Here is a 25,884-nt window from a genome sequence, read left to right as displayed (position 1 = left end):
AACCAGGACTACAGCTAGAGATTCCACATAGCAACACTGACAGGCTGACTATTATCAGTGGGTTAACAACAAGTTTATTCCTCATTTCAATAGTAAGTACTTGTTTATGTCCCATAAAATAGCAATGAACAATAGTGGTCTAAAGAAGAAAGCCTTGTGGTAGTTTTCAAATGGGACCCTGTTGGCTACCACCATCAGACCGAAGTCTTTTATAGAAATTAGCCTAAAGCAAATCCTTCATGCTTTGTCAATTTCCTTTTTTAGTTTGCAACCTTGAGGTCCATTTTCCTTTTGTGTGTCATTGGTTCACATACATAGGATCTGAAAGTAATGAGAGTTCTACCAGCTGGGAGTGTATGGGTGTATGTGTATAAATATATATATACATAATGGGAACACACACACACACACACATATGGATGTAGCATGACTGAATGTTTAATAAGTTTGCTTTGCAATCACAGGATTACAAGTTCATTGCCCCAGGATGGCATTTTGGGCAAGTGTCTTTTTCCATTGCCTCAGGTTAACCCATGTGTTGTGACCAAAAGTTGATAGATGTAACTATGGGAAGCCTGTCAGATAGATTCACTTTACTCACTGTGTGTGTGTGTATTACACACATATATTAATGATTTTGCTTTAAGCATAGTGATGTTAGTAATCAGTTGTTTGTACTCAACATACTTTAGAGTAAAAAGCATCAAGTGGACACAATAACAATTAATGAAGGACAAAAGAACAGCAGTTTGATAATGACTTCCATTAGCTTACAGCTGTTTCTGCTATAGAAAGCAGTGCATTCAGAGCTGAGTTCTTGTGCAACATCTTAGTTTTCTCAAAGCCACATCTTAAGCAAAAACAACTGTAAGATAAAGAAGATGATTATATATCTTCTGTTTTTTATTATCCATTATTTGACACACACACACAACCAAAGAATGAACAGAAAACAAATTGTTGATAATTCAGATACGTCATTTACATGTGTGTTAATAATCAATAATTTAATTTCTGATTACCACATTGGATGACCACATCAAAGATCAACAATTTATTTGGTTTCTTCTTTTAACCTTTCATAATATTTCTGTTGAAAAAGACACTGCTTTTATTTTAATTAATTTTGAAACTATTGAAGAATTTAGTAACATAATTTTGTCAATTTGTAAGCTGGTGTTTGGAACATAAACAGACATGGAATTAACGAGGGAAGGTTTTAATTTAGATCACTTAAAACAAGGAGTTTGTTTCATAAGACTAGGAGCAGTCATAGGTGGATTTTGTCCAATGCACTAATGAGTCTGTTAGCTCATCACAATAATAATGATAATAATAATAATAATGATAATGATAATGATAATAATAATAATAATAATAATAATAATAATAATAATAATAATAATAATAATAATAATAATAATAATAATAATCTTTTATCTTTTGTTTCAGTCATGAGACTGTGACCATGCTGGGGCACTGCCTTGAATTTTTAGTCCTTATTTTTTAAGCCTAGTACTTACTGTATCAGTCTCTTTTGCCAAACTGCTAAGTTATGGGGATGCAAACACACCAACACTGGTTGTCAAGCGGTGGTGGTGGTAGGAGACAAACAGACACAAAGACACACATACATAAATATATATACATATATATATATGACAGGCTTCTTTCAGTTTTCGTCTACCAAATCCTCTCACAAGGCTTTGGTCGGCCCAAGGCTATAGTAGAAGACACTTGTCCAAGGACCATGCAGTGGGACTGAACCCTGAACTATGTGGCTGGGAAGCAAGCTTCTTACCACATAGCCATAACTGCACCTATAATAATAATAATGATTTCAAATTTTGGTATAAATCCAGCAATTTCGGGAGAGGGGGATGAGTCGATTACATCACCCCCACCCCCACCCCAGTGTTCAAATGGTACTTCTTTTATTGATCTCAAAAGGATGAAGGGCAAAGTTGACCTCAGTGGAATTTGAACTCAGAATGTGGAGACGGACAAAATGCCACTAAACATTTTGCCCGGCATGTTAACGATTCTGCTAGTTTGCCACCTTAAATAATAATAATAATGAGGACACCCCCTTCGGTCATGACTGACCACGGGATTGCACCTAGAAAGTTACCCTCCGAGGCACAAGTCTGGCCAAGGTTGTTTATGGAAGACCAGCAGTCACCCATGCATACCAGCCTCCCCTCTCCACACCACTGATGTTATCCAAGGGAAAGGCAAAGGAATCGACACAGCTTGGCACCAGTGACGTCACAACTCATTTCTACAGCTGAGTGAACTGGAGGAATGTGAAATAAAGTGTCTTGCTCAAGAACACAACACGCAGCCCAGTCCGGGAATCGAACTCACAACCTCACGATTGTAAGCTCGACGCTCTAACCACTGAGCCATGTGCCTTCACTATAATAATAATAATAATAATAATAATAATAATAATAATAAAGTATCAGAATAAATCAATTATAAAATAGCTATATATATATATATATATATATATATATATATATAGAACTGTTTATGTAGTTTTCTTTTTTTTCCTTTTGAAGGAGGAGAGATTCATTGAATGAAAAATTTCTCCCAGATTAAAGAAATCTGAGATAGAATCATTGCTTACACAACTTTATTTCTTGCTCTTCTAAGAGAGATTCCCATCAAGAAGTTAGTGGAGGGAAAAACTAATTAAATATTAAGTTGGATCAATTTAGAGAGGTTTATTATACTCGTCTATCAATTTCTTGTGGCAGTTAGGGTTAGTTAACAACAGATTAAAGACAGACACAACTGAAGACTAATGAGTGAAGGATGATACTCACTTGGTATGTCTACGTCTAAACCAGCCCAGAGATGCAACGGAAATGAAACAGAAACGAAAATCAATTAGCAGCAGATGTGAAACTGTAAATTAAACTTTCTCGGTGTACAATGAAGAAACACTAAGTAAATATGTAAAGAAATGAAATACGAAAGTGATGATTGCATTACAGAATGTTTTGCCACATTGAGAGAGGCTGACATTTACAGTATCCATTACTTTTAGTCAGTTCTGACATTATTCAGTGAATGTTATCCAATAGTAGAAGAACAACTAAGAGTTCTTCATTCTGCTAATACCATCTGCCATCTAGGACACCAGCCTCAGAAGAGTTCTAGTAAACAAGAGAAATTGCACAAAACTACTACAGACTAAAAGTACAATTCTAAAAAAACAACCAATCATATCTCTGGAAACCTTTGTCATCTTTCTGAATCTTGTTTTGGCACCTTTATACTGCGCTAATGCAGTTGATAATCACATACCAGCACTTTTATCTTATGCTAATGCAGCATTTATCACACACCTGCACTATTATGCTGTGCTAATGTAACAGATATCACACACCTGTTTACACAATATCATGCATTATTCTTTCTATTTAACTGACCATCAAAAAAATGTCTCTAGATTTTCTTCTAAAAGTTTCCATTAATTTGGCTTTTGATAGTAACCACCTCCAAGGAACACATACAGGGATTCTACAGCCAACTCTAAGGCTGCAGAGAACTAAGGGAACTTATAGCTTGACAACAAACCTGTATAACCCAGGAAAGATGGAGAAGTGTGACTGATGTGGAGTAGTTTAGTGTGGTGATGGGGGCGTTTGTTGAAAGTTGGTAGCAGAGAAGATACTGAAATATGCACGTATGCGTGTGTGTGTGTGTGTGTGTGTGTGTGTGTGTGTGTGTGTGTGTGCTTAGAAGCTGTGTTTAGAGAGGAGGAGAAAGAAGAAAAAAGCAATAAAAGTGTCAGATAGTTAGAAAGAGACGTGTCAGATGGACGAATCAGTGAAGTCTGTGACTGTTTCAGCCTCTGTAGCTGCCAGAAAAACGACAGCAAAAGACATTACAGGGCCAACAAGGGAGCCACAACAAAGTGACACAAACAGCAAGAAACAGCAGTCAAGCTTCCCTTATATCGCACCCAATAGTTTGAAGAAATATAGAAAAGACACATCAAACAATATACTTCTAGAAATACTGTCTGAAATAGGATGGGGTGGACATGGTTGGAATACCTCTGGCAACAGTTAACTTTGCCAGAGCTAATCTCAGACTAAAAACAAGGATGTCACAGAATGGGTTGTCATAAAATATCTGCTAAGAAGTCTGAGTTGATGACATTAATTGAGATGCTAATTAATATAGAGATAATGGCTAGAAGAATGTAATAGAAAAACCAACTGAGAGGTCATGCATGGAAGAGTCAATGCAGACATCATGATGAATCGATTGAATTGTTAGTTTGATTAATGATAATTTCCTCTCTATGGATAGCAGAGTGGTTATGACTGAGCAGAAGATTAAAAGACATGTGTTTCTTATACAATTACTTAGACATTCTTTCTCAAGAGACAAATTATACTTGTATCATCAAATCCTTTTTTGTTCTAAAAATGTCTTCATTGGATACAACAAATGCTTCTCTCAAACAAGAAAGTTTCTTTAAAAAAAATTCATAAAATTCTAATTTTTCCCACAAAACATATAGAATTAATCAAGAATTAAAGTTTCTATAAAAAATTGTAATAGAATAATCTTTAGAGATGATGTTTTTCTTATGGGAGAGAGAGAAAGAGAGATCCACAGACAAAGGTGGATACTAAGCAGTAACCAATTCAGTATATAATTATTAAATAGACTTAGATTGTTTAATCATCACTAATTATAAAAGTTTGGTGATTTAATTTGTTTGTAGTGATAAATAAAATCTCAACAATAATGGATTTATTCATTCTTAATGTGTTCTGGCAGATTCAAATGTAAATGTCCGATTGCTGTTGAGAATATCTTCTCCCTTTAGGTGATGTGTGTCCATATGACATACAATTCATCGACTCAGCGGTGTAAGGGGACTTCCAAACACTGAGGTGCTTCAAACTTGTTGTGTGCCTCCTCAGTTTGAAGCTACTCCGCTGGACTGATGAATCTAACAAGAGCATAAGCTCTTGTTTATAGGAATCAGCAAACAAATTATTTGCTGATGCGTGCAGATGCCTAGCAAACTGAAATAATTTATGAGGTGGAAGCAGGACAACAAGACTCCAAACAATAAATGAATACATGGTTTATTGTTTGGATTCTTGCTGTTCTACATGCAGCCCATGAATTATGAAGACTGACCAAACCTATGAAAACTAGACCAGCTAATTTCAGTTTTTATAATTGTCTAACAATAGCAAAGTTACTTCTTCCTCATAAGATACTCAAGATTTACTGTTAATTAAAACATAAATTAGATTTATTTAAACGAATTAAAACAATGTTAAAGCAAATACAATAATAGTTAAATGACAATAAAAAGAGAGTAATGCTCACTGAATTTCTTGTTATTGAGTCCCAACAAAGTCTCCATGCTAACATCCAGCCGAGGGATGGTGAGACAACTGGAAGGCAGCATAATTTCACGCAAACTACCAAAATTGCACTCCTCTGGCAAGTGCTTGTAGCAGGTTGCATGAGCCTACGGGAGGGAGCAAGAGACATTCAGTTTTGGTATCAGATATGGACATGACTGAATCTACAAATATAAATGAAGACACACGCACACAACAGCAGACATTTGGGTATTATATGAGGTATGACCGAATATACAACTATCATCATCATCATCATCATCATCATCATTTGTTCTCCATGCTGGCATGAGTTGGACAATTTGACTGGAACTGGTAAGCTAGAGAGCTGTACCAGGCTTCAGCCTGGTTTGGCTTGGTTTGGTTTCTATGGCTGGATGCCTTTCCTAATGTCAAACACTTCAAGAGTGTAGTGGGTGCTTTCTACGTGGGAAGCAAATTTCCTAACCACACAAAAACACTTGTGCCTCATATAAAGTGGATTTGGTAGATGGAAACTGAAGGAAGCTGGTCATCGTGATGCATCATTTAAGATCCATTTTCCATGCTGGCAGGGGTTGAACACTTTAGTATGATCTGGTAAGTTCCAGTGTTGTGTTCAGCTCCAATGTCAACTTTGGCATGAGTTCTACAGCTGGATACCCTTTCTAATGCCAACCACTAGGGGGTACTTAGTTTGTTTTTTGACACTAGTAAGGTTGCCAAGTAACTTGCAGGATGAGAAAAGAAGAGGAAAAGCCCCCTTGATTAAATGTGTGACTTGGGGGGAGTATTTGAGAGGGGTGTGGTTTTATGTCAGGTGTTGAGAAGCTAAAGACTGATCTGAGGGACCAGAACAGGTGTCTTGCTACAGAGGAAATACATGGTTACCCCATATTGTATAAGGGTCAGTGCTGGTGCCATGTAAAAAGCATTCCGTCCATTCTGTGGGGTGGTTGGTGTTAGGAAAGGCATCCAGCCACAGAAACCATGCCAAAAGACACAGTAGCCTGGTGTAATCTTCTATCTGGCTGGCCCATGTCAAACCGTCCAATCCATGCCATCATGGAAGGCAGGCATTATTGTCTCCAAGTTGTGACATGGTGTAATAGTTCTAAGCGAACAGCATCATCACACAAACAGAGTTATTTTGATTCTAATTTTCTGTGGAAACAGGTTTAGCCATGGGAAGTTGTATCTTGCTTGGAAACAGGTGAGGATTGGTGACAAGAATGGCATTAAGAGCACAGAAAATCTGTCTCAATGAATTCCATCTGACCCATGCACATAGGGAAAAGTGGACATTAAAACAGTAATGATGACACAAGATGATAATTTTTTGCTTTATTGAGTAGGAAGAATGAAAGGTAAATTTGAATTAGGTGGGATTTGAACTCAGAACATAAAGGGATGTAGCTAAATACTGAAAAGCATTTTATTCGTCTCACTCTAGCAACTCCACCAATCTTACAATAACAACAAAAACAACATAAGATGTAAGATTAAAAATGAAAAAAAACCCAACATGTTTGTTGATTTGACAACATCATGATGTAATGCATCATTATAATAATAGAATTCTTTGAGAAAGGATTATTAAATTCCAGAATATTCTACAACTATTTCTTGTCTCCCACTTCACCAAGAGTCAATACAATTACGCAATAAGGAAACCACTAGCAAGTCATTTGATCTACTAGAAATAGCAGCTAAATCTACCTTAAAGCACATGCTATTTTCTTTAAAGAGGAAGGAAGGATACATTAAATGATAAAGTTGTAGATATTCAAGCAAACAAAATGGTCATGGCTGGAATGTCTTTGATGGTAGATTCACTTGATCAACAACTCAAATCAGATTAAGGAAATAGGATCACTAAATAGGATCAGAGAAGGGTTAATACGGATTAATTTACCACCCACGCTACCACCACAAGCAGTTCTCTAAACAAGCACTTAGGTCATGCCACATGTCCATGTGTTGCATGTATACACACATGCATTTCTCGATGTGCTAATGCATATTTAAGTATCATATGTATGCATAATATGGCTGTGAGTGTACGGTTGAACGCATCCTTTTACTCTTTTACTTGTTACATCAATCGACTGTGGCCACACTGGAGCACTGCCTTTAGTTGAACAAATCGCCTACAGGACTTATTCTTTGTAAGCCTAGTACTTATTTTATCGGTTCTCTTTTGCTAACCACTAAGTTACGGGAATGTAAACACACCAACATCGGTTGATGAATGATGGTCGGGGTGCAAACACAGACACACAAGCATACATACATACATACATACATACATACACGATTGACCGCTAATTCCCAAAGTTCTTTTTTATTCTCTCTCTGCTTATTTCCTTGTGTTCCTTTCTGTTGAAGAGCGTAGGCTTGAAACGTAAAAGACTTGGCACAGTTTGAAGAATCCATCTTGCGATTCTTTCTGGTGACATTCTAATCATGTTTGTAGTACCAGAGCTGTGACCTCTCAATGCAGGGGAGTAACAGTTCAACATGACTGACTTAGAGTGAACATTAGAATAATTAACCCAAATTTGCAATATTATTCACCCTTTTTTAAGTAAAGGGGTTTTTTTTAATGGGAAAACTTGTCCTGTTATTGCTTATATAAAAACTCAAACTACATTGAATTGAAAACACGAGAAATCAAAATGATCCCCATTAGTATGTAGATATGTATTTAATGCTATAATGTCCTAATTAGTTCATTGTCTTAGTTGGTCATGCTTGGGAATCCAGCCAGAAAGTGTAAGTTGCTTCTGAAAGGTCCCTATGAAGAGAAACCTGAGAATTCTCTCACAAAGAGCAGATGGAAGATAGATGGATGTCCTGATTATTTAAGATACGTCTATTAAAATTGAAGCACATTTAAAGAGTCAATAATCTATGGAAAAGGAAGGAAACAAAACAACAAAATTCAAACATTTCTTTCAAAAATAGCAGAAATATCAGATGTCTGATCAATTAGTTTGTGTATTGATTAATTTATATTGAACAAGATAGACACTGATTAGACCTGGCTCATTTCTATGAAATACTCTCCAATTCTCTTTACCAGCTGGTCACAGGCCAAACTCTGAATAGAGTGTAGTAAGTGTATAAATTATTTGAATAATGTAAAAAAATAGTGGTTTCTCCGTTGCAAGTTTCTGGAAACACAAGGAAAGAATTCTAAAATTTTAATACATTCAAACTATTCATCATTATAATCTTGTAATAACAAACCCCAGAAAATATTTGATCAGATTTGAAATCAGAACACGTGCCTAAATGATTACACTCCTTGAAATATTCTCATCCAAAACAAACCAAAATATACTAATCATTTTTTATTACTGCTTTTTTACTAATTACAAAGCATTTTGCTAATTATAATGTTTTTCTTTTGCTAGAATTCTTCAGAAATAGATAACAACAATAGTGCATGGTTGTGTGATGAAGAAGCTTGCATCCCAATCATGTGATCCAGTGTTTAGTACCACTGTGTGGCACCTTGGGAAAATGTCTTTCCCTATAACCCTGGGCCAAACAAAACCTTGTGAGAAGATTTGATAGATGGAAACTGAAAGAATTCTGTTGTCTGTATAAATGTATATGAGTGTGTGTGTATCATCATCATCATCATCATTGTTGTTTAACATGTTTTCCATGCTAGCATGGGTTGGACGGTTTGACTGAGGACTGATGAGCCAGAAGGCTGCACCAGGCTCAATCTGATCTGGCAAAGTTTCTACAGCTGGATGCCCTTCCTAATGCCAACCACTCCGAGAGTGTAGTGGGTGCTTTTACGTGTCACCGGCACGAGGGCTAGTCAGGCAGTTCTGGCAACGACCACGCTCAAAAGGTGCTTTTTACGTGTTACCTGCACGGGAGCCAGTCCGACGACACTGGCAATGACCATGCTCGAATGTTGTTTTCCACGTGTCACCGGCACATGTGCTGGTAAGGCAACGATCACACTTGAATGATACATGCCATCGGCAAGGGAGCCAATCCATGGCCCTGGCAATGGTCATGCTCAAATGTGCTTTTAATGTTCCACTGACACAAGTACCAATCAATCTATTTTCATCTTTCACACCTCCTGACTTTATGCTTTATACATGTGTGTGCATGTATGCGTGTGTGTGTGTGTGTGTGTGTGTGTGTGTACTCTTATCTAGACAGTAAATGATGATGATCATCATCATCATTATACAAGTGAGGATGTTTGTTTTCAGTCTTCTGCAAGAAATACGTCTAGTCGAGGGAGAATATTACCTTGTTTGCAAACAGATGAATGGTTGGTGAGAAGAAGGCTGTCAGGCCACAGAAACTTCTGCCTCAACATATTCTGACAGATCCATGCAAGTATGGAAAAATGGACTCTTAACGCAATTCTCAAGACAAATCAGTGAGTTGCAATGTGACAAGGCCAAAATCTTTGGATCTCAATCAAGAGAGAAAGAAGATTTGACCCCAGGACTGAATGAGTACTTTTTTTTTACCAGCTCCAGAAAGATTAAAGACAAAGTTAATCTTAGCAGGATTTGAAGAGCATACTAAGTGACATTCTAATTAATGATGCTTCCAATATTAACTCATGCTGTTCCATATTTTCGAGATGAGGAATTCTTTAACATTATTTACAATGGAAGGATAGGTGTCCTCATCTTGTTTCTGGTTACCAACAATGTTTCGGCTGATTTACTCTTCAGCCTTCATCAGGTGTTTTGGTAGAATTTTGAACCCAACTCTGGGTTCTCTTTCCTAAGGTACTTTTTTTGCTGATGTTATTATTATTATTATTATTATTATTATTATTATTTATTTATTCAAGGCCACCTGATGAAGGCTGGAGAATAAATCAGCCAAAACGTTGTGGTAACAACAAACAAGATGAGGACACATATCCGTCAAATGTAAATAATGTACAATATTAACTGGTTGGCAACCAGAAATATTTGCTTTAGCGTCACCACACATGACTGAGAGAGTGAGAGAGAGTACAGTGGCAATGTGACCTGAGTAGATTAAACAACTACAGTTGAACTGCAGTAGTGAAGTCAAACAGTACAGTGTGTGTGTGTGTGTGTGTGTGAGTGCACATCATTGATCATCACAGTTAAAGGGATGGAAGATGTGATTTGAACAGCATTTAGGAAACTATTTTTGTATGAATCATTCATCCAATTTTTCCCACTTAAAAAAGGGGATTATCTGTTACTAACATCGCTATTCTGTTATCTGCAGATTATAAAATGTCTCTGCTACAGATTCCTATGTTGAAGTTTTACCTCTGAAATACGAAACTTCTCCCTAAATAGGTCTGAATTTTAAATATTTACCTCCTACCCACAAGAAAAAAAAAATTTCATATTACATCATGTCACATTAATGAGATGAGCTAAAAGAGGAACTTCTACATGGTCTGCTAGAAAGTCAACCAAATTTCCCTCAATTCACATGCCACAGTCATAAGAAAAGGAAGGATACATTGGATATACAGGATGGTCATGACTGGAATCTCTGATCATAATCTGTTGAATCAACTTCAGTGCCAGAGACACAAATTAAATCCATAAACATTCTCTGTTATCATTCATCATCCTTATTTTACATGTTTTTACCATGTTTCCATGGGCTGCATGGGTCTTCTCTGGCACAGCGTGCCACCACTTTTGGGTCCTCCTCCTCTTCCTCCTCATAATGACGAGGTTTAGTCTCTTGAGATTAGCTTTCATTATTTCTTCCAATGGTCTTTCTCAGTCTACTTCTGTTCGGTCCATCTGGTACTTAATTGCACAACTGTCACCCTGCAAATGCATCAAATATTCTGCACTGCAGGCTCTCAAATGATTTCCTTCCAGGCTTTCTATGTCCTCTGCATATAATGCCACAGTTTCACTCCAATGGAACAGAGAATCCCCATGTCACAATTGAATCAACCAGGTGTTATGGTTTGGGCAAGTCTTTCATGCAAGAGGGTCATAGGACCTGTGTTCTTTGACAAAACCATTAACCAAGACCTTTATCTTAAGACGCTGAAGGAAACAGTCATTCCTGAATTGAAGCAGCAACAAGACAATGATGACTTTTATTTCCAATAAGATGGAGGTCCTTTCACACTATGCTCTAGTGGTTCATGAGTACCTGGGCAAAGAGATGAGAAACATATAGATTGGCCAATGAGGCCCAGTTGATTGGCCAATGAGGCCCAGTTGATTGGCCACCAAGATCACCAGGCCTCACCCCCGAAGACTTTTTCTTTTGGGATGTTGTCACAGACAAAGTGTTTTTTAAAAAGCTATGCATTGTTGATGCCATGATTGAATTCATTGGAGAGGTTTGCCAAGAAATTAAGACAAACAAAGAACTGTGTACAAAGACATGCTTAAGTGTTGAAAGTCAACTTCAAGAGTGCCTAGGCATGAAAGGCAATCAGTTCCAGCACTTGGGAGACTGAAATAACATGTTAAAAAACATAGAATTCTTATCCTAAAAAGGGAATAGAGAAATAGAGAAAAGAACATTCCACTCATATTAAGCAATCGTATACCTACATTTGCCCTGCCCCTGTATAACATTTTGCTAAAACAAAATGTCATGTCACATGTCATCCTGCATGTACAATGTTCAAATCCTAACAAAGTCAAATACGCTTTTCATTCTTCAAAGGTTAATACAATACCAGTCACATTGGTTTAAAATCAAAAATAGTCTCCCACAAAATGTACATCAACACCATCATCATTTCCAATTTTATGTCTGCCCTCCATGCTGGTATGGGTTGGACACATTGTCAGTTCATATTCAGAGTTCCTGCACTCCAGTTCCTGTCAGTGGAGCACCAGATTTTGTTGTACATTACATTTTCACACAGTCTACACAGCTTGAAGGTGGCCTTCCTATCGTTAACCACTGCACAGAGTGTACTGGGTGCTTTATATTGAAGCCACCAGAACTAGAGAGAGGTTACCATGGTCCCAACATTTTATTTTTTATAATTGTTTTAGTTACTGTAGAAGTTGTTGCTATTACCATCACTATTATTGTTATTGTTATTATTATTATTATTATTATTATTATTATTATTACTATTACTATTATTATTATCCCACCAAAGACAACTTTACCTTTCATCCTTTCAAGGTCGATAAATTAAGGACCAGTGAAACACTGGGGTCGATATAATCAACTACTGCCCTTCTCTCAAGGTTTCAGGCCTTGTGCCTATAGTAGAAAGGATTATTGTTATTTGCAAAATAATATTTTACTATAAATATTTTAGCTGGTTTAAAAAAGGTCAAGTAAGAGTTGTTGGTTAATAATATCCAGCTGAAACCATTTTGCTGAGTTAGTCAACAAACAGTGAAATAACTAAACAAATAGTTTACAGTTGCTAACCTTGCTTTTCACTACTGTGGTTAACACATCAGTGAGATTTCCCAGGCAGCCAACTGCTGCTGCTTCAGCTAACTGCTCTACTATGTACTCAATATTATGAATGAACTATTCCCAGGCAGCCAACAGCTGCTGCTTCAGCTAACTGCTGTGCTCTGCACTCAGTATCATGAATGAACTAATCCAGTGTTTGTAGTAAAAACAAAACAAAAAAAAAAGAGATACTTACAGTGACACCACACCACTCACACCGCATGCCTGCCAGGCACTCTGAGGACCAGCAAGTCTTTTTACAGGACACACACTTGGAGTTAGCTGGTAAATTCCCCTCCCTCCAATGGTGGAAATGGACAATAGTTAACTGGAAATTAAAAAGAGAAATAGTTGAAAATTAAATAACGATATCATTTAATGTAAGTGGAAAATACAATAGAAATTTTGATATTTCAGGAAAAAGAGTCTTCACTCATTCTTTATAAAATTGTAGATACAATGGCAACAAGGAAACATTCTCTATAGAGATTCTCCTGTATTTTAAGTGTAGTTCCTATATTTGAGTGGCTGGTACATTTCACTACAAATTTTCCGTAAGTTTTACGTTATTTTTGCCTGGTGTGCTAATGTAAGTTTTACGTTATTCTGCTCAGCACTTCTCCTGCATCTGTCTTGCTGTGAAAATCATATCCACTGTCACTCTACCAGATCGGAAGCTACATTGAGATTCAGATAGGACATCATTTACGAGACACCCATTCAGACGAGTAAGAAGAATATTTGCCAGAACCTTGCCAGCAGCTGATAATAGAGCAATACCTCTGTAGTTACCACACATTGTTCTGGCTCCTTTTCTTTTATGTAGAGGAAGAATAATTGCATCCTTCCAGTCCTTAGGGATTGCACCATCCCCCCAGACTGCACTAATAAGTTCATGAAGGGACTGTGTGATGTAATTACCACCAAATTGCAAGACTTCAGCATAAATTCTATCCTTTCCAGGTGCCCTACCAAGATTCAATTTACTTATTGATGTCATTACTTCATCTATTGAGGGCGAAGAGTCTAAGGAGCCAATGATAGGTCTCTGTTGCATAGTATCAATCACTGTTTCATCTGTAACTGACTCATGGTTTAAGAGTTTAGAGAAGTGTTCAATCCAGCGATCTGCAATTTCTACTGATTTAGTAAATAGAATAGAAGACGTCTTGGAAAGCAAAGGAGCTGATGTTTACTGCCAACATGAGTCACAGGCTCGGGGATGTGGGAGTGCCATGATCTCTAGCACAAACCAAAGATCCCCAAAATGTCCAATGCCATTCCCTGCGTATCTGGTTTTATATCAGAGTGACCTTCTCCTAGCGACATGCTTCAACAGAAGCTGAGGGGTGCCCCCCTCCCAGTGGTCTTCTAGCACACCAGACACCATCTTGGAATTTCTTCGTACCCATGCTATTGCTAGATAGCCACTGAGCCTGCACTAGGTTCATCCGACCTTTGAACAGGTCTTGTTTTGAATCCTGCTGGGTTTCTAGCAACTCTCCTGATCAGGATAGCCTGGTGGGGGTGACAGTTTAGTTGCTGACAACCCGACCATGCAATAGGTTTTACTGGATTCCATGTTACCAGTAGTACTTATGAGAGCCTTGTAAGTGATATATATACATACATACATATATGCATACATATACACATACATATACATAAATACAAACATACTTACATATATATATACATGCATGCATGCACACACACACACACACACAAAGGACTTCTACCAAATTCACTCATAAGCAACTGATTGGCCCAGGGTTATATTAGAAGACACTTGCCCAAAGTGCTACACAGTGGCATTGGGACTTAAATCAAGAGCTTACAAAGAAAGCTCTTCAACCACAAAGCCATGCCTGCACCTAAAAAGTGTTGGCGTAACAACTAGAATGAGTACTTGTGCAGCTTAGTCAACACCATGAGCAACTGTTGCACCCTGAAATCATAAATGTTTGGTATTAATAGTGTTAGATTAATGTTGGAATAAAGACAGGTGTTACTACTAGCAGCAGACATATCTTGAAATTATAAATAAATGAAGAACTGGAGGATTATTTTGAGAGGAATTCTTTGATGAAATGAAAATGAAGAATCTAAATGTCAGAGTTTATGAGGTGGCACTCTGACAAAGCAAAAAACAATTGGTACAACCAGTAGTTTGTAGTTCTATATATTAACGACCGAACACATCATTTGGAAAATAATAGATCACACAACAACTACGATCCACTTGGAAATCAATAGTTAAGTCAGTCTTAACATATTTCACACAAAGAGCATTAAAAAGTCATTAGTCAATGAATTATAATTTCATTTTCTCAGACATGGGAGACAACTTTCAACATGCTTCAGTTACACTTGGACCTCATCAGTAAAACATAATCTCCCTCTACAAATTGAAGTAGTAAGGAATAAATCACTTGGTAAGCATACACTGTGAATTAGTTAACCCCTCACTAATAGCTATGTTTACAGGTTTGCTGGGTCTATACACTCTTGATATATTACGGTAAAGTATGATTGGTTGTCAAAGGAATTATTAGATGCCAGATGCTATATTTCACAAGTTTCACATCAATATTGCAGCAGTGTTGCAGCTATATTCCAGCTACATTATAGCTTATTACAGCTATATTGCATCAATATTACAGCTATATTACATCAATATTACAGCTATATTACATCAATATTACATCAATATTACAGCTATATTGCATCAATATTACAACTATATTACATCAATATTACAGCTATATTACAACTATATTACATCAATATTACAGCTATATTACAGCTATATTACAATAGTTTTTCAGCAGTATTAGTTATATTAAAACAGTATGACAGCTATATTAGAGCAGTATTACAAAAAGAAGTGGTGGTGGTGGTGGGGGGGTGGGAGATTGACAGATGGAGAAGAGAGTAAACGGAGAGAGAGAAATACTCACCAGATCTCTTTGTGGAATATATGTTGCACATTCTTTACAATCACTCACAACAAAATCTTGACAATCAATATGTGCATAATATTCACAAACTGAAAAATACATATTTTACAAGAATCAGAGTCTGGAATTCAATAAATATTCAAGTCAATTTTATAACAGTTGTAGAATATTAGTTTTTATTTTGTTTAGTTGATTGATACATCATTTACAAATGTTTAACGTAAACCATGAGGAAAAAAACAACTATTTTTTGGTCTGGTGAGGGTTAATTACATCCAAAGTAATACTTAGAGAGAACTGGTAGAATTAACTGGAGCTGCAACCCAAATTCAAAGACTCTGTAGTTATGAGTCAGTGCTAATAATACAGAGTGTGGCAGAAAAAACCTCTTATATTTTACATGGCTATTGGTGAGGTGCTAATGAAGATAGGCAGGCTGTAATGGTGCCTTCATTTGGCTAATGTTTCATCATGTTTTTTTTTTCAGTAATCATCATGGTTTGAACTAGCGTACACTGTGCCTTTGCTGTAGAAACATATATGAGGAATGGTGATTCTGAAGTTTTCTTTACTGTACTCTGTAGTATATAATAATATAGATGTTACAAATATCAAATTTAATTTTATATATATATATATATATATATATATATATATATATATATATGAAATGTGTAAATTATATATTGAAACTTATATTATGCAACAGGCATGTACATTTAGTAAACGATGACTTGAGGTTAATGTATTTATAATTGTGTGCTTAAAAGAAGCAAATATCTTTTGAGAAATTAAACAACAACATCTGCCTGAAAAATTATATTACACATGAATTTTCAGGTTAAAAAAGAGTAGGTATCTTTGATACATTTTTTGCATGCCAAATCTCAGCTAAAAATAATTTTGGAACGAGTTAGTGAGAAGATAATCTTTAGTCTCAGCAGAAAAGTGATCATGATCCTCTGTATTAATAAGTTCTATATCATATACACAGACATTTGATATGGAAAGCATTTTAATTATAAAGTTATATGCTACAAAGCTCCATCATAGAATCTGCTTTAATCTATCTCAAAATGACAGGATCCTTGCTACCTGAAATTTTGAACAGTTTAAGTTACTAAAATAATTCCTTCACATTTTAGGACAAGAATGTCTTACGAGAAAGTCTGCTCATTATGTAAACCCTATATTATTCAACTCTGCTTTTTTTCTCAACCAAAGGAGGAAGGATGGGATGGACAGATGGATGGATACAGACAGATAAAAACATGTGTCTAAGGCAATATACAGCATCACAAGTACTGTAGATTTAACATATATCTAAGAGCAATTAAAAGTTATATCAAAATTATGGGTTAATTTGAAGTAAGATTCAAAATAAAGACTGAATAAAACTGATAACATTAAATAGACAATGAAACAAATTCTCGAAACTTGTTCCTTTTTATGTCTGTTTTTCCATGCTAGCATGAGTTGGACAAATTCTTACTGAGGTATTGTTTAACAGTTTGATGCCATTCCTGTTATAACGCTTGTTTTTCAAGTAATGGATCTTTTTATTCTACTCATCTTCAAGTGAAATCAAGTGCGGAGCAGGAGGAAGATTTGTTGCCTGGGAATGTTAACATGGCACCATTTCTTGCCCAGCGCTTTTATGCAAGGATGCTGCAGGATGTAAACATTAAGACAGACAGACACACACACAATGATAGGCTTTTATACAGTTTGTCTGCCAATTCCTCTTAAAAAGCATTGGTTGGCTCAATGATACAATAATTTTAATAGAAAGAATGTGTGTGTGTGTGTGTGTGTGTGTTAACTGCTATAAAGGTTGTAAATGTTGACAAAAATCTAGTGATCTTTGAATGATGTCCTTTCAACTGTATAGATTTTTTAAACTTTTTTCTACAGCATACGACATATTACAAAGAAATTAAGATTTTATCATTCTATTTTCGCAACATGACATATTTTACATCACAGGAATCTGTTGTTAATGACTTTTATATACTTTATAAGTCAACCAAAGTTTATGAGAAAGAACCAAGAAACGGAGACAAAAAAGAAATCACTGTAAAACTTACTCTCACACCGTATTCCAAGACTGTCTTCCAGTCTTTTGCGACAGACATTGCAAAACTTTCTCTTGAAGTGCCCAGGTTCTGACCAGCAGTGGGCAACAGGGTTCTATAGGAAAGAGAGAGATAAAAAAACAAACAAATAAACAAATATATGTATAAAAGAAATGTTTTTAATCAGAAGCAGAATGTCTAAGTACATAAAACAGCAACAAATCCATTAGTGGAACTTGAACCAAGTATCTAATGCCAACAGGATGACCAAGTTATTGATTACTGTGACCCCGCAATCTCACACCTCTAACGACTATAATTATATTATTTCTGCTACCCTAAGAGCATTTATCATATCGTTTCTGATCACATTATACATATAACAGAAAGTTCTAGAAAGAATAGTCGGTATATTGTAAAGACTAGAAGAATTCAAGCACTAATTATTATATAATTACTTATATTCAAATTAGCTTAATAATGAATACAGTACGTGATTATATGCAAATATGATTATTTAAATTTGGGGATGGTCATGTTGCCAATGAAAACACAAGCACTATATATTTGGTGTTCACTTGCTTCAGCTTTATTTTATATTAATTGTATTTCAGCCAGAGTTCTTTGGTCACACTTCTGTGACCTCATCAGAAGTGTGACTGCTGTTGTAAATGGTGCAGTGAGGTCACTGCTGTGATGTAGCAAGATTATTATTAATGTAATGATGAGGTCATTATTGTGGGGCAAAGAGGTTATTTTTGTAACATGATGCAGTGAGGTCATTGTTGTGATGTAGAGACACTGTGTTAGTGAGATTGTTGTTGTTGTTGTGCTGGTGTAGAGAAGTCATGTGATGTGTGGGCACATGATATAGCAAGGCCATGGCATAAGGAGGTCATTACCACACAGCCACACTTGTGCTTCTTAAACAGACAGACAGACAGGCATTTGGCTGCTGAAATATGGATATGAAGACATTGTGAGGAGATGCCAAACTGTCTTAACCTATCCATTAAAACAAGATACTCCTCCTCTAGCCGAACAATTATTCTGGGCTGATGAAGGGAAATAACCCAGAAATCGTGATACACAGATATTGTTTTGAGCTGAGTGGGGGTGCTAGATTCCCTTGTTTGAAAATATAAGGACACAGATCATGTCGTATAGCCAGCTGGAGACGATGTCTGCTGGGGCTAAATTACAGCAACATTAGTCCTAAACCAGGAATGCCATGTTATGTTGGCAAACAATCTTTACTACAAGATACTCCTCTTTAATCACTCATTCTGTTACACTCTTTCCCATTACATGCTGTTACATAAGGCAGTATGTATGTAGTGGGCTGAAATACACCACCCGAAGGCTACTTTCAACTCTCCCCACTGTCACCACCAGCACCACTACCATCTTTGAAGGGTTTCAACTGAGAAATGAGATGAAGCAAAGCTGACATCAAGAAATACCCATCCTACCATTATCACTACACACCTCTCGTTTGATGCTGCTGAAAGGTCTCTGAAGTTCAGTTGCACAACCCAACACGGCTGGAATAAGAGTACATGCCAAAAATATCAGGATATTCTTAGTGAGGAAACTATATCAAATATAAATAGGTTCTGAGGAAGGTGTTGACATTCTTTAGATGTTAATGTTTCTAATTACCTCCTCAACTGAAAAAAATCATTCCACCACTTATACAAGGAAGCAATTAGCCTAATGAAGTTTACATTAGAACTGACAACTTTCATCTTACAGGTCTGATCATCAGGATGATATGAAATTAATAGCTATGACTAATTCCTCTTTTCAACAAGCGAAGCTATAAAAGATCTCACTGGCTGAATAAGGGCAAAGAGAAATAGAGTACTCATAAACCAGAACTACTACTGTTACTACTACAAGAAGAAGCAACAGCAGCAGTGCAGCCATTGCCAAGTAAAGAACTGCTCTACATAGTTTAAAGAATTAAAAAATCATTGAACTTTGCCCAGCCTATTCTTGGGTTGGGTGAAGTTCAGAGTGTAATGAAGGGCCTCACCTTGAGAGTGAAAGGCAGATTGTATGATGCCTGTGTAAGAACAGCTCTGCTACATGGCAGTGAGACATGAGCTGTGACTACAGAGGACATGCAAAGGCTTGAAAGAAATGAAACCAGTATGCTTTGCTGGATGGGTAATGTCAGTGGGCATACAGGACTGGGTGTAAGTGATTTGAGAAAAGAACTGGGTATAGAGGGCATCAGGTGTAATATGCAAGAGAGAAGACTGTGCTTGTACGGTCATCATGTAATGTGTATGAATGAAGAGAGTTGCATCAAGAGGTGCTGATCTCTAAGTGCAGAGGAAGCATGTGGAAGGGGTAGACCCAGGAAGACATGGAACGAAGTGGTGAGAAAGGATCTACAAACGTTGGGACTCAGAGAAGGGATGACAAGGGACCAAGATTCTTGGTGGTTTGCTGTGCTTGAAAACATTGGTCAAGCAAAGTAAAAGCATGGTTGACCTTGCATACAGGCTTGTCCCTTGCAACCCTCTCCAGCTGGACATCCCTAATTTTGCAGGCTCAAAGGTGCTGGTGCCATGTACACAGCAGCCAGTCCACGGGCATCCAGCCATAGAAACCATGCTAAAACAGACATGAAGCCTGAACAGCCCTTCAGCTGGTCAGCTCCTGTCAAACCATCCAACCCATGCCAGCATGGAAAACAGACATTAAATTGATGATGAACAGAATGACGACAAATTGAGAACAACTGGTAAGAATAATGGACTGATGTCATGATACAGGAGTGAGATATTATGTGCTGCAGATCTAACTTATCATGGTATGTAATGGATGTTAACCTTTTTCATGTCAAACCATCTGAGATTACTTTTGGTTCTATAACATTAACTTCCTGTTTTAAAGTGATCTAAATTACACAACGGTTCCATCAAAATTTCATGGTAATTTGTTCCAAATACCAACTTAATAATGGCAAAGTTATTTTAACAAAATCCTCCATTATTTTCAAAATTCATGATAACAAAGGCTCTGTGTTCTAACTCTTTCATTATCATAATTCTATTGAAATACATTGCTTTTGTTTCAATTACTTTTGAAAATAAGGAAGAATGGAGTAAAATAATTGAGTCATTATTAAACTAGTATTTCAAACATAAATTAACAAGAAATTTTGATGGAAGGTTTCAATTTAGATCACTTTAAAACTAGAAATTGGTGTCATAGAAGCAGCAAGGGCGCAGTCTCAGGTAGGTTTGTATCAGCAGGTTTAAATAGAAATATGATATGAATATCCTAGACAAATGTTGGATATACAATTAATGAAGTAGAGGTAAAATCAATGTGTTTACACGACATACTTCACCAGACTCCAAAACATCCTCTCAACAACTCCTACCGAATGTCCTGTCTCAATCATTACTCTTTATAAGAGTTCAGCTAGTCCATTCTTCCAATCTCCAAGGGGTGTCAATGACCCTCGCCACAACAACAAACATCAAAAGATGATGAAAGGGCATGGCCAGGTGGTTCAGAAGCTTATTTTGCAATCATGTGATTTTGGGTTCAGTCCCATTGTTCAGTAATGTCTTTTCTTATAGCCCTGAGCCAACTAGTGCTTCATGAATGAATATGGTCGATGAGCTATTATTCCTGAGCCATTCCTATTCTTCTCATCTTAGCCCCTGCCCAACTGATAGGTAAAGGTGCGTCTTATAAGCTATGAAATATAGTAAATAAAAAGTAGACTTACTTTGATCAAATTTGTGGCAATGCTTGAACAGGCTGAGACAACTGTTTTCAGACATCTATCATGGACCACAAAATTGCACACTGTCAAACAAAAGAAATAAGAGATTGTATTTTACAACAACAAAAGGAAACAAAATATTTGCAAACAGATTTCTATAATAATAATAATAATAATAATAATAATAATAATATTAATAATAATAAAAATTCAAGAAAATAACAGGAAAAAAATGACCTAGGAAATTTGATGCTGTTCTTATTTGTTTCATACTCATTTAATAATTAAAAACATTTTATAAGAGAAAATAATAATTATACAAGTAGATTGTACTTTCTAAATTGATAAACATGGACAGTTTCCTTCTGGAAAATGAATAATTTTTCAGAAAATATAAATTGTTCTTTTCCAGAAATATGGCTGAAATATTGCTGGTTAAAATTTCCGAAACAATGAAGATGTAAATATATGATTTATTTGCATCATTGATATTAATACAGGTACGGTACCATATAAAAGCATGCAAGAAAGAACAGTGAAATGATGTATAAACACACATACACACAAATATATAAATATACATTACGTATATATATATATATATATATATATACACACACACATTTATATGCACAAATCTACATGCATAATGTATATGTATATATACCCAAACAAACACACATATGATTTCGAGAGAAAGTCAGTCAATAAGAATAATTGAATATGAAATTAGTTGATCACAACTGATGTTACAATGTGGTAATTATATTGATATTTTGTAAATAATTCAGACCTTTCATGGTTCACAAAGAAGCAATCAGTCAAAACATTTTATCAGCAACTAATAAGACAACTTACTACTAACTTCTCACTTTACATTCAATTATTTTAGTGTCAGAAACTATTTGGAGCCATTACTATCATCATCATAGTTATCATCATTAATATTCTCATTATCAGAGAGGTTGTTGTTTTAATTATCATTGTTGTTAAGGTGGCAGAAATCATGAAGTAAAAAGTAAATACCTTTAGCTTCATTCCTCAACATTTTAAGTTCAAACCTAGCCAGAATCAACTACCTTTCATGCACCCAAGAATGATGAATTAAGCAATAGTGGTATACAAGAGTTAATTTGGATAAACTTTCCTTTCATTTCACAAAGTCATCTCAGCTTATGTAAGAAATTATTGATTTCTACAGATTGTGTAATTTCTGCCAACCCACTGTCTTGTCTACCAATTCTGCCAATCCATTGTTTTGCTACTCTGCCAATTCTGTAAATCCACTTCCCTGCCAACCCAAACCCATTGCCCTATGCACTTATAACAAAGGCCTGAAAAGTGGCAGAAATAGCAAAATAGTCTAAGAACGGCTACACAGCTTTCAGCATTTGTATCCCTTTACAATCTTAGCTCAAATCCGGACAGACTTAATTTGAATCATTGACTTTCTGGAATAAAAACCCTCCACAAAACTAGTGTCATTGTCATCACCATCATTGTTTTAACATCCACTTTTGCATGCCTGCATGAGTCAGACAGAATTTATTGAGGCAGATTTTGCACAGTCACATGACCTTCTTGTCACCAAACTACAGCTGTTTCCAAGAATAGCCAGACATGTTTTTCATAGAAGACTGGAAATCAGCAGCATCATTTTTATATTGGGGACACTTGTTTTACAACCATCACATCAAGACATGGTGTACACACACACACGCAACAGGCTTCTTTCAGTTTCCACCTACCAAATACACTCACAAAACTTTGGTTAACAAGTGCCATGATAAAAAAAATTTTGTCCAAGATGCCATGTAGTGGAACTGAACTTGAAACCACATGATTGGGAAGCAAGCTTCTTAACCACACAGCCAGGCCCACAGTAGGGATAATAAGAGGATGGATGGGTGAACCAGACGGGATAAAGACTATCAATGCAGAAGAGGAGAAACTATTGAAGAATGGAGAAGAAGATGCAGTGACTGTAGAATATTGAATGAGACACACTCAATACCTCAGTGTGGGGGAAAATTGTGCAGAGCCGAAGTAGCTTCTAACTCTGAAGACAAGACCTAGCCCCTAACATATAGGTTTTGGCTATGTTATAGATATCATAACAGGATTCCAATAACATAGATGATAATGACAACGATGATGATGATGTCCAGTAGAAACATCAGAGACTGCACAGGACAACATTATTATCATCATCATCATCATAATCAAACTGGTCATACATGGAATTTTGATATTTATGAAATGTTTCTACAGAATGGTCTAGTGTTGGCACTGATTGACGTATGCTAGAGTTATCAGCTGTTTTATCTCTACATTAGAAGCAGCAGCAGCAGTGTCTGTCAATCAGGAATTGTCAGCTGGTCTATCTACTTTATGACAAAGATATCTGCAGTAATAGTAGCAGTAGTGTCTATCATAACTAGGAGAAGTCTTTATCTAGATTTTAGATTTTCCTTATTTGGTTTTGTTGTCTTTGTACTAGTTTTGTTTCTATAATACTAAGATTCTAACATCAACATTTCATTTTTGTATTTGGTTTGCAAGATTCTTGAAATGAACACATGAGTTGAAACAGATTTTGAATGCAGAACAGTGATCAGGTTCTTATACTTGAAAGGTTGTACACCAAAAGGAACTTTTAATAAGATGAAAGAAGTTTATGGTGACGATGCACCATCATATGACGTAGTCAAGCAGAGTGGAAACTGTTCCTATTCTTGGACGACCACATTCCGCCATTGATGACGATGCCATCCATAAAGTAGAAGCCACCATTTTGGAGGATCGCTGCATAACTATTCGGCAAGTAGCCCAAGAAGTGAAGATAAGCGTAGGGTCCATGGGAAAAAAATCATTCACGACCATTTGCACATGTGGAAGTTGTGCAAATGTTCCTCTGTTCAGGCACGCCTGGTTCACTTGCCTCTCCTCCTCCTCCTTCAGCCTTTCCTCTCACCTCAGTAATTCCCTCTCTACACTTATCTCTTCAGCAGTTATCAATAAGCCTGTCATTAGCATCAATTATTTGGTCTTGGAGGCCAGGGGTACAGCAATTGTGCTTTCAAGACCAAACCGATAATAAAATGATGAAAAATAAACTAAAAAAATCTAAGAGAAATGCAACTATGGTGAGATAATTAAAGAGAAAATCTTCTAATTACGTAGCAGAGGGACCATTTATAGATATAAATTAATAGAAATATTAATTATTAATTGATATGAGAAAAGAGGTGGGAATTTTTTAGCATAATCATTGAAATATTTACAAACCCGCAGAGTAAAGTAATAATGTTGTGAAATCATTGACTACATTGGGATTTCTGAGCACTAAGGGAGTTGAGTAACACCAAGGCACCCAGGAGAGAACTAAATAAGACAACAATAGTGATTGCAGTTCAACAACAGACAATATTGAGTTCAGTTGCCATATTTCTCATGAGTCAAGAGGGAAAGGTCTTATTTTATAGGGGGTGGACAGTAATAAGTAGTGGCATGTTTTTGGTGTCCAGCATCTGTCAGTCATCATCATCACAATCATCATCATCATTCAATGTCTGTTTTTCATGCTGGCATGGATTGGACGGTTCAACAGTGGCTAGTCAAGCGCTCCATATTTTGCTTTAGCATGGGGTTTCCATGACTACTTTCTCTTCCTAATGATAACTTGCAAGACATGACAACTCAACTGAGGAGGAGGGAATAGTATAGGGGTGGGTGGCTTTATGCTGGATGATGAGAGGTTAAGGTGTGACTAAGGGACAGAAATGGGTCTAAAAATATTGGTTGCCAGAAGACTACTTATTACTGTCCACCCCCTATAAAATAAGACCTTTCCCTCTTGACTCATGAGAAATATGGCAACTGAACTCAATATTGTCTATTGTTGAACTGCAATCACTATTGTTGTCTTATTTAGTTCTCTCCTGGGTGCCTTGGTGTTACTCAACTCCCTTAGTGCTCAGAAATCCCAATGTAGTCAATGATTTCACAACATTATTACTTTACTCTGCGGGTTTGTAAATATTTCAATGATTATGCTAAAAAATTCCCACCTCTTTTCTCATATCAATTAATAATTAATATTTCTATTAATTTATATCTATAAATTGTCCCTCTGCTACGTAATTAGAAGTTTTTTGCTTTAATTATCTCACCATAGTTGCATTTCTCTTAGATTTTTTTAGTTTATTTTTCATCATTTTATTATCGGTTTGGTCTTGAAAGCACAATTGCTGTACCCCTGGCCTCCA

General features: G+C 36.3%; 1 protein-coding gene across 3 annotated transcripts in view; it reads right to left on the bottom strand.

Moving 5' to 3' along the window:
* LOC106876563 (diacylglycerol kinase theta) overlaps positions 1-25,884 on the bottom strand; it is a 157,199-nt gene that overhangs the window by 51,332 nt on the left and 79,983 nt on the right. For 2 of the 3 annotated variants that reach the window (XM_052971375.1, XM_052971374.1), the window contains exons 2-7: positions 21,620-21,699; positions 17,878-17,980; positions 15,791-15,879; positions 13,027-13,158; positions 5,371-5,515; positions 2,832-2,846 (exon numbers count right to left, since the gene is read on the bottom strand). In XM_052971375.1, the coding sequence (XP_052827335.1) occupies positions 2,832-2,846; positions 5,371-5,515; positions 13,027-13,158; positions 15,791-15,879; positions 17,878-17,980; positions 21,620-21,699 (564 nt within the window). The remainder of the gene's footprint in view (positions 1-2,831; positions 2,847-5,370; positions 5,516-13,026; positions 13,159-15,790; positions 15,880-17,877; positions 17,981-21,619; positions 21,700-25,884) is intronic. The other variant, XM_052971376.1, reaches the window with a different exon arrangement.

Source organism: Octopus bimaculoides, chromosome 10 (assembly GCF_001194135.2).
Source record: "Octopus bimaculoides isolate UCB-OBI-ISO-001 chromosome 10, ASM119413v2, whole genome shotgun sequence".
NCBI lineage: Eukaryota > Metazoa > Mollusca > Cephalopoda > Octopoda > Octopodidae > Octopus > Octopus bimaculoides.
Note: the sequence above shows the minus strand (reverse complement) of the source record. Positions and strands in the feature narration are given on the sequence as shown.